Source organism: Maniola hyperantus, chromosome 21, assembly GCF_902806685.2.
Source record: "Maniola hyperantus chromosome 21, iAphHyp1.2, whole genome shotgun sequence".
Classification (NCBI taxonomy): Eukaryota; Metazoa; Arthropoda; class Insecta; order Lepidoptera; family Nymphalidae; genus Maniola; species Maniola hyperantus.
The window spans coordinates 1,340,897-1,350,945 of record NC_048556.1 but is presented as its reverse complement, the minus strand read 5'-3'; the positions used below and the strand labels follow the sequence as shown (position 1 = coordinate 1,350,945).

The 10,049-nt window shown below is 36.2% G+C and overlaps 1 protein-coding gene across 2 annotated transcripts in view; it reads left to right on the top strand.

Moving 5' to 3' along the window:
- The first annotated feature begins 2,765 nt into the window (after positions 1 to 2,765).
- Arp10 (Actin-related protein 10) overlaps positions 2,766 to 10,049 on the top strand; it is a 23,732-nt gene continuing 16,448 nt past the window's right edge. The window contains exons 1-4 of one of the 2 annotated variants that reach the window (XM_034979908.2): positions 2,766 to 3,074; positions 3,330 to 3,482; positions 3,831 to 3,939; positions 4,332 to 4,440. In XM_034979908.2, the coding sequence (XP_034835799.1) occupies positions 2,998 to 3,074; positions 3,330 to 3,482; positions 3,831 to 3,939; positions 4,332 to 4,440 (448 nt within the window). In that variant the 5' untranslated portion in view covers positions 2,766 to 2,997. Of the gene's footprint in view, positions 3,075 to 3,329; positions 3,483 to 3,817; positions 3,940 to 4,331; positions 4,441 to 10,049 lie in introns of those variants that run through there. The other variant, XM_069505715.1, reaches the window with a different exon arrangement.

Below are 10,049 nucleotides of genomic sequence, written 5' to 3'. Positions count from 1 at the left end.
AATGATTATATTATTATTATTAACTATATGATGCCCGTATCATCATCCGTGTAGATTTAGGTTTTTGAAAAATTCCATGGGAACTCTATTTTTCCGGGATAAAAATTTGCCTATGCCTGTCCCTGGGATATTATGTTATCTTTAACGTCATTCATATCATATATTTCATCAATATTGGTTAAACCGATCGGCCATAATAAAGGTAACAAGCAGACAGACAGACACACTATTGCATTTATAACATTAGGTAGTATTAGAACTATGGATATTATAGATTAATAAAATATGAAACTACGTAAGAAAGAAAAAATCACACTAGGCTTCACTTGACTCGCCATTTCACGATGCAAGAAAATTTAGTCTAATTTTATTTTAATAATATAAAATACTTAAATATCTACCAAATCTAAATCCAGTATTTTGATTCGATCTATATTCCTTTAACTGCCAGTAGGTAAGCCATAGTTCATTGTGAGCAACTATAATATGGCGATCGTAGAGCTGTGTGGAAGATGAGCGATCTGCCCCGCATTCGCACGGGTAGCTTATTACAATTACTTTCGCAACAGCAGTAGTCAATATAGCCTATGTCACTCAGTAATAATGTAACTTTCTTCTGGTGAAAGAATTTTCAAAATCGGTCCAATAGTTCCAGAAATTACCCCCTTCACACAAACTTACAAACTTTACCTCTTTATAGTTAATATTTGTATGGATATAGCTTTTTGTAGCTTAATGAGGACACCGGGAGAGCCGTCAGGTACAATACAAACTGTTTATTCGTACATTTACGTGTAGTTATTAAAGAAGGAGTCTACTAGTTTAGCCATGCACCCCATGTAGCAGTGACGCCGGGACATCTTGGTCGCAGCTCTCGGGAAGCGCGGCGCTGGTCCCGGCCTGCGGTCCACCACCTGCGACCTGCCAGGTTCTGGAACAGCTGTCAAGTGAGGCCGAGTCGTGTCCACTCTTAGGGCACGCGACAACTGTGCTGACTGTTGTAGTACTCGCATTGCAGTAGGTACAGTCTACAAAACTACAAGGTAACAATATTTCGGGCGTATCCCGGTCTTGAAGTAGTTAATTAAGTGGATGTTTCAGTTTCGATAGTAGTGTTTTGTAGGCGTTATTCAGGAGGCTAGTACCTACATCATTATTTTGAGTGAATATAATATTATTAAGTAGGTAACATAGGTAGGTAACTCGTAAACTAATAACTAGAGCCTAGAGGAATATAAAAGCAATAAACATTTAAAAATTATTGGCACATGATTGGCACGGTAAATTTTGTCACAAGTTTTGTCAAAATTGGCATATTTCAGCCTCTTTAGGGTTCCGTACCTCAAAAGGAAAAACGGAGCCATTATAGGATCACTTTGTTGTCTGTCTGTCAAGAAACCTACAGGGTACTTCCCGTTGACATTATAATTACAATTCTAAAAAAAAGTTATAAAATTGCTTATTAATAATAGATAATAAGAAAATAAATTTGCATGCCCACTGTATGGCGGATTGTAGCTGTAAATAAACCACTGTAACACCAGCATTGTACCTGCAGTCGTGCAAATAAATGATATGATTTGATTTGATTTGACCTAGAATCATGAAATTTGACAGGTAGGTAGATATTATAGCTGACATTTGGGGGAACCCTCATTGCGCGAGCCTGACTCGCACTTGGCCGGTTTTTTATTACGGTCTATGAACTAAAAGTAGTACATACAAATTCTTTGGAAGTAATAAAGGTTTTTTGATCGTCAAAAATATAAAAAAAGGATTTAAATAAGCTAGACCATAGAGCTAGACGCTCTAGGTCAGGTGCTCTAGACAGTAAGATGTGTGTCGAGTGTCGACTGTCGACCCTGAAACCTTGTTGCCGTACCGTAAGACGGTATTGAGCTTGTATTGAGCAAGCCGAGATTGATAATATTCTATCAAACCGGGACCGGAGGCCGGAGGGCAACCGGAGCACACCCACAGATTAATAGGGATACTAGCACACCGGAATGTAACGAAACGCAACCCAAAGGGTCAATGCCATTGAGTGTTTCCATGTACACGGTAATTACCGTAGATGCACCGTAATTCAGTCCTAATCTACCGTCAAGGTAATATGCCATTACCTTGACCGTGTCACCGAAATACAAAAATTACGTTAAAAATTCATAATATATACTGCGTAATACGAGTACGAATCTCAGTCACGTTAGCATATTTCGTAATGGCAACATTTCTCTTGCTCTCGGTTTAAGCATCAAATCTCAGCAATCTATTTTCGTTCTTATTCAAGCAATTAGGAAGGAGTGAAATGTAAAATTAATGAGATTTAACAAAATATTTTAATATGAATAAATCCGTTTATGAAAAAGATATTGCTATGCTAGGAGAGTCGGATTCAGAATAATATTAATAATTGATTAAAAAGCAAATTCGTGACTTTTTTCTTTTAAAAATGACACGGTAATTTACACGGTATTCTTTTAGCTAATCCACCGTAATTTAATCTAGAAACACCGTAATTTTAACTACTTCATTTTACAAAATATGGAAACACATGGGAAACACATTTATTGCCATTTATTAAATTGACAGTTCTTCTTTTCTTGTCTATGGCTCTATGTACTGCGGTTTTGTTGTCCGCAATAATTCCGCCAATGTCAATTCAGTGGAGAAAACATCATTGTAATTCAATGAGTAAACATTATTTCCTAGGTCATTGTTGTAATTTGGTTCTTGAATTCCTTTCATGACAGTTGATACTTGACAGCGGTGCTTGACAGTGACTGATGACATTTAATTTTGGGGTTAATGTCGTAAATTTTGCAATTTTGTTGTTGTTTTGTTACTAAATAAATAAAACATAATACATACAAAAAATCTATTTTATTGCAGTGAATGCTTAGATTATGTTTCTTTCATTCCATTTAAGGCTTTATATTTTAATGTATTAATAAGAAATGTACTAATAGTTGTAGGGGAATTAAGACTAAATAAAAAATGGCATTGTACGAAGGAATAGCATTAATTCAGGAGAAGCAAGCCGTTGTATTGGATCTCGGAACGGATTACACGAAGTAAGTAACAGCCATGTTATATAGTTACTTGAATTCAGGCAACAGACAGGCAAAAATCAATGCACAGTTAAACACTGGTGAGTCATGAAGACGTATTGAAATACTTTTTGTGTTAAGTTTATAGCTATAGGTTATTCTTAAAAAACTATACAGACAGACACGACGTCATCTACCTATCGCCTATCAAAGTATCTTAATATAGTATGGCATTATAGATTGTATTAGTGTGGGTATAGATGAACTCGACGTCTGTAGGTTTGGGTTCACGGGCGAGGCGGCGCCGCGCTGCATCATCCCCTCGCAGTACTGGTGCGCGTCGGAGCGCAGACACAAGCGCGTGTACGACTACCGGACTGCAGAGGAGCTGTACGACAACTTGGTCCATATGCTGCACACTCTCTACTTCAGGTGATAATACTGCTGCAAACAAGCAGTGTTACTTTGTGGAGGTTCATGATAAATCTAAATCGTAATTTATTTATTTCATGTGAGACAACTAGTATAGTCGCTTATGCTACATCTGTGGCTCTACCACTGGTTTGGAATACAGATTCTACTTAAGAAGAGCCGGTAAGAAACTCAGCAGTTGCTCTTTTCAAATCATAGAAGTTACAATATATGTAACAATGCACTACTCCACCTTGTGGGCACTAGATCTTTAGCAAATTGGCTGATTGAATGATCCTTTAATTTGGATTTACAGAATTCTAAAAACATTGTTGATTAGATGTTTTTATGTTGAGGAATGGTTATCAGACACGTGCTGGTGAACCCCAAGGAGCGCAAGGTGGTGGTGGTGGAGTCCCTGTTCACGCCCACGCTGTTCAGGGAGACCCTCGCCAAAGTGCTGTTCCTGCACTATGAGGTAACTCTATCTTATCTCTATTTCCAGATCTTGGCAACCTTCCATGAATGGGAATCAAAGTCATTGCTTGATATTCAATACTAGCTTTTCTTAATATTGAGACGAATGACTAAAATGTTACTTCAAGTCAAGAGTGAATAGGCATCTTCTGAGCGAGCCTGCTATCTTAGGCTGCATCATCACTTGCCAGCAGGTCTGGTTGTAGCCAAGCATTGCCATCAACCCATCACCGATTCACTACTGTGCACGGGTCTCATCTCAGAATGAGATTTTGGCCATTGTCTATCATTGTGGTCAAATATGGATTCAGTCAAATGCTAGTCCCATCATTTTTAACAAAAATGTTGACGCTGATGCAGAATGCGGTGACACAGTTGTATATCTGCTGGCAGGTGTCGGGCGTGATGTGGGCGGACAGCGCGCGCCTCAGCGCCCTGACGCTGGGCGCGCCCGTCGCGCTCGTCGTGTCGCTGGGCGCCGAGGAGGCTGAAGTGGTCGCTGGTTGGTTAACTATGTTATTTATGGCAGACCATTAAGGCTTTTTTTTGGTTTAAATAAAATAAATAAAAATAAAATAGCCTTTATTCACTGATACACTAGTTTTACATCTTATATTACTAACTAAACGTATTACTAATTTCTTATTTCCTATTATTTAATTATCCTATCCTACATAATTTATTCTAAAAAAATTAGTAACACCATGTAACGTGTACCTAGACGGTCTCGTTACACCTTTATTATAATTGTTTTCCTTTTTATTTTGCAATAGAATTTTGACACTGACAGGCATTTGTTTACATCGGTAACATAACCTCTACCCATTATTATCTTCAAGGAGACCATAGATCAGTGTTTTGACAGTTGTTTTTTTTTTAAACGAAATTTATAGTAATTGATGGAAGACATTTGACATGACTAATGACTTGTCACTTTTCTTCCAAAATTCGTACGTGATATTCGGCTCTCTCCGGATTTTTATGAAATATGAGACGTTTTGTGGCGAAATGCCTAGAAAGCAGTAATTTCGGCCTTGAAGGCTTCACCTTAATATGGATATTATGAAATAACAGCGCTAATGCGCTGTTCCCCTGTGTTCCCCATGTGTTCCCCTGTGTTCCCCATGTGTTCCCCTTGTGTTTCCCTATTTATCGCACTATGAGGTGATTTGCTTCAAAAATATGTGTTTGTGGAACCTGATTAGAACATGGTGTTGAAATGTCCTTTCACACAAATCGGCCTGCATCCGAAGATCTAGTGCGTCGGTTTATAAATCTTAATCAGGGAACTCTTTAAAATATCCTCCGGTGCGTGGCGAACGATATATTTTATTAATTTTAGTACAAATTTTTCATAACCCTAGGTCTAATATTTAATAATGTAAAGGGTACCTATATTTTGTAGAATTAAGATAAGGCAAGGAACGTAGGGACGCTATTCATAGTAATTTATTTTAAATATAAAATAAATAGAAAATAATTCAAATCCTTTTTTTGATTTGATCCACTAAAATATTTTTATATGACATTTGTCGCCCTGGAACAGAGACCTGATTCTTTTTTGGGATCCTAGTCGTGTTGATTCTCATGGTTTGGTGGATCAATATTTTAATTGCCGTCGTTCTTGTCTTACTTAGTGTTTTTGTAATATTTTAAGGTGTATTGTATCCGTGTAACCTATTTATTGTATGCCTAGATACTAAGATGTTTGTCCTAGCATAGCTAATTTAAGTGTGCTCGTGTAGTTAATAAGCGTAGCTTGTTTTGAGGCTTATATACATTTTTGTTATATACAATATAGGCAAAAATGGATGAAAAATCTGAAAATGTGTCCGTTGACCCCGACCACATGATAACTTTAGATCATGATACACCGACTATATCTAGGATTGACCCTAGTAATTTATCACATCAAGGTATAAGTAATTATTATGTTAATAAGCGCTTTGATTTTTCCAAATTGAATGTAACGTTCAACGGTAAAACCTGCCCGTTGGAATTTTTGACCCGCATTGAAGAGTTAAAGCCGGTGAAAGGTTTCACCGATGAACAGTGTTTCCATGCCTTACCTGTTCTTTTGACAGATATCGCTCTTAAATGGTTCCGTGCTAAGAGAACATACTTAATTAATTGGCCACAATTTAAACTTGAATTTCTAGACCATTTCACCCCCAGAGATTTTAATTATCAGTTGGAGTATCAAATTAGGACTAGAAAACAGAAACCATCCGAAAGTTTGTCAGAATTTATAGTCGAGTTGATGGATATGTCTGCAAAACTACAAACCCCTTTGTTAGAGACCACCTTACTAGATATTGCTAAGCATAATATGCTCCCCCAGTTTTCCTATCATTTAATCGGGCGGGGAATTATGTCATTAAATGAGCTAATTCAATTAGGCAAAGAAATTGAGTCATATAAGAGTAATTTAAAACCTTTACAGGACAGTGCTTCTTCTATTACAAGTACCAAGAAAGAAATTAGTGTTCCCTCTGGTAGTAACAAAAAGTTTAATAATAAAGTCTTTCAGAGCCAGAAAATCTCATGCAAAAAATGTGATGGGAATGATCATATGTTTCTAAATTGCCCGATTTACCCTGGAAAGCTTTGCTTTCGGTGTAAACACCCGGATGTAACAACTAAGGATTGTCCAAAATGTCACCCCCCTAGAGAGGCCATTTCTACATTGGAAACGCGGTCAAAAAACTGACTAGGTGTCGCCGTGGCCAATTTTCATTGGAAAATAGTAGGTACACGACGACCGTCGACAATCTTGAATATTTTTGTAACAGTAACCCTTTGAGTGTAAATAATAATAATCTTAACTTAATAAATGAAATAGCTTCCCTTTTACAATTTAAAGATTCTGATAATCGTCCTTACATGGCATTTACTGTGCGAGGCCGAGAGTTTTTAGGTTTAATGGACAGCGGAGCCCAAATAAGTGTTCTAGGAAATAATTCCCACTTACTATTCCAAAAAATGGGTTTCGATATGACACCCTCGTCCTTTTCTGCGGCCACAGCTGATGGGAAACATCAAAAGGTAATTGGCTGCATGGTACTGCCCATTAGGTGTGCCAAAAGAATCAGACAATGTAAGTTCGCGGTCATCCCCTCTTTTACTAGTGATGTTATCCTTGGAATTGATTTTTGGCTTACTTTTGATATTTTGTCCAAATTAAAAAAAGAGATTTCTGTTATCAACTCCATTGAAAATGATTGTCCCTTTGAAATTTCACCCATTATTCCAGCATCCAGTCTATCTACTGATGAGAAACTTAGATTAGATAAGATTGCTCAATTTTTCAAAAACATTTCCTATGAACAGAAAGGTTTAGGGAAAACAGACTTAGTTCAACACAAAATTGTAACTTTCGGCGAACCCATTAAGCAGCGATATTATTCATTGAGTCCTGCTAAATTAAAAGCTTTGAACGTAGAAATTGATAAAATGTTGGCAGAAGGTATTATTCAACCCTCTAGATCACCATGGAGTAGTCCATTGGTCATGGTGACTAAGAAAGATGGTAGTCTTAGAGTTTGCTTAGATTCCAGAAAATTAAATTCAGTTACCGTTCGTGATTCTTATCCCTTACCATATATATCTAGGATACTAGTGAACCTTAGAGATGCTAAATTTCTCAGCTCTATAGATCTCTCTAAGGCTTTTTATCAGATTTTATTAGAAGAATCCTCTAGAGAAAAGACAGCTTTTGTAGTCCCCGGTCGTGGTTTATTCGAGTTCGTTAGGATGCCATTTGGTGTGACAAATGCACCTGCCGAGTTACAGAGACTTTCTGATCGGTTATTTGGACCCGAGTTTGATAACAAACTGTTTTGTTACCTAGACGATATTATCCTAGTTTCCCAAGACTTTGAAAGCCATTTAATTCTCTTAGAAAAAGTTTATCAAAGATTAAAAGATTCTGGACTCACAATTAACTTAAATAAATCCGAATTTTGTAAGGAAAAATTGAAATATCTCGGTTATATTGTAGATAAAGACGGATTACACACTGACCCAGAGAAATTGGAAATCATAAAAAATTACCCTCAACCCCAATCTGCTAAAAATGTTAGAAGTTTTATTGGTATGTGTTCTTATTATAGAAGGTTTATTCCAAATTTTTCTCACTATGTGGCTCCCTTAACGAAATTAACTAGCGGTAAACGAAATGCTAAGATTAAGTTTGTATGGAATGATGATGCACAACAATCTTTTGATTATTTAAAGAACGCCTTAATGACAGCGCCAGTTTTGCAATGTCCTGATTTCGAAAAACCCTTCTCTATACATTGTGATGCCAGCGGCTATGCGATTGGTAGCGTTCTGATGCAAGACGATGACTCAGGTCAACAACATCCTATTGCCTACTTTTCTAAATTATTATCTAAAGCTGAACAGAATTATAGCGTCACTGAGAGAGAACTTTTAGCTGTTTTGTTATCAATTGAACATTTTCGACCCTACGTGGAAGGTACGGAATTTACAGTAGTCACTGATCATGCCAGTTTAAAATGGTTGATGAATTTAACTAACCCCTCTGGTAGGTTAGCTAGATGGTCCACTCGTTTGTCACAGTATAAATTTAATATTATTCACAAAAAAGGTAGTAGTCATACAGTCCCTGATGCTTTATCTCGTATAGAAATTGCTGAAATTGTATCATGTCCAGAGGATATCCATGATCCATGGTATTCTAAAATTTTTGTAGAATGCCAGAAACATCCTTCAAAATTTAAAACTTATAAAGTAGAAAATGATACCTTGTATAAATATGTTAAGCCTAAATCTATTTTAAATCAAAATTTAGCTTGGAAAATAGTAATACCTAGAGAAAATATTTTAGAAACTATTAGAAATAATCATGATGATTTAAATTCGGTTCATTTTGGTATTCATAAAACCATAGAAAAATTGCGAATGCATTACTTTTGGCCTAGAATGTTCAAAGATGTCAAAGATTATATAAATAGATGTGATAAGTGTAAAGCATATAAACATTCAACTTCAGCTCCTTTAGGTTTCATGTCTAACCCTAAATTGGTCGATCGTCCCATGACTATGTTGTCTCTTGATATTGTAGGTCCATTGCCGAGATCTTATACAGGTTATGTTTACATACTTACCGTGGTAGATGTTTTTTCTAAATTTTGTTGGATCTTACCCATGCGTAAAGCAACTACTGGAACAATAATTAACTTATTACAAAAGTTAATTTTCTTGAAATTTGGCGTTCCGAAGATTTGCATACTTGACAATGGAGTTCAGATGACCTCTAGAGCTTTTAAACACTTTGCTAAAGAATATAACATTCCAAAATTATTTTATAACACTTTGTATACCCCTCAGAATAACCCAGTTGAACGCTTTAATAAGACTATTGAGACTTGTATAGCATGCTATGTTGAGAACGATCATAGAACCTGGTCTAAATATTTGCCCCATATACAGGCAGCTATTAATGGCACTATTAATCTAGTTACCGGATACACACCTAATTTTCTTATGTTTGGTAGGGAAGTTTTCCTCGATGGGTCCCTACATAAATTTAATTCTATCTCTGATCCTTCAGAGTTAGTTATTGGTAGTCGTTCTGATTATTCGGACGCACTTCTTACTTTGAGTAATATTTTTGATAAAACTGTTAGTAATTTGGCTAAATCATATAGACGTAATGCCAAATACTACAATGTGGGAAGAAAAGTCATTTCTTATTGTGTTGGAGACATAGTTTGGAGGCGCAACTTTGTGCAATCCAATGCTGCTTCGTTCTTTTCAGCTAAATTAGCTCCTAGATTTGTTAAATGTAAAATAATAAAGAAAATTTCAGATACTGTTTATATATTGAAAGATTTGGCAAAGAATAGTACAGGTAGATACCATATAAAAGATATTCTTAAAATTTGACAAAATTAAAACTTAAAATTAATTTTAATTTGAAAATGACTAAACAGAAGCTAACACAATAAGGACTAATCATTTTGAGTAGGATTCTTTGACACTCCTTGTCAGTCCTACTGATTTTATAGGATTTTTGGCTATTTTGTCAATCCTATCCTTTTGTAGCTTGCGGCTATGCAGTTGCCCCGCACTACTTTATGTGTA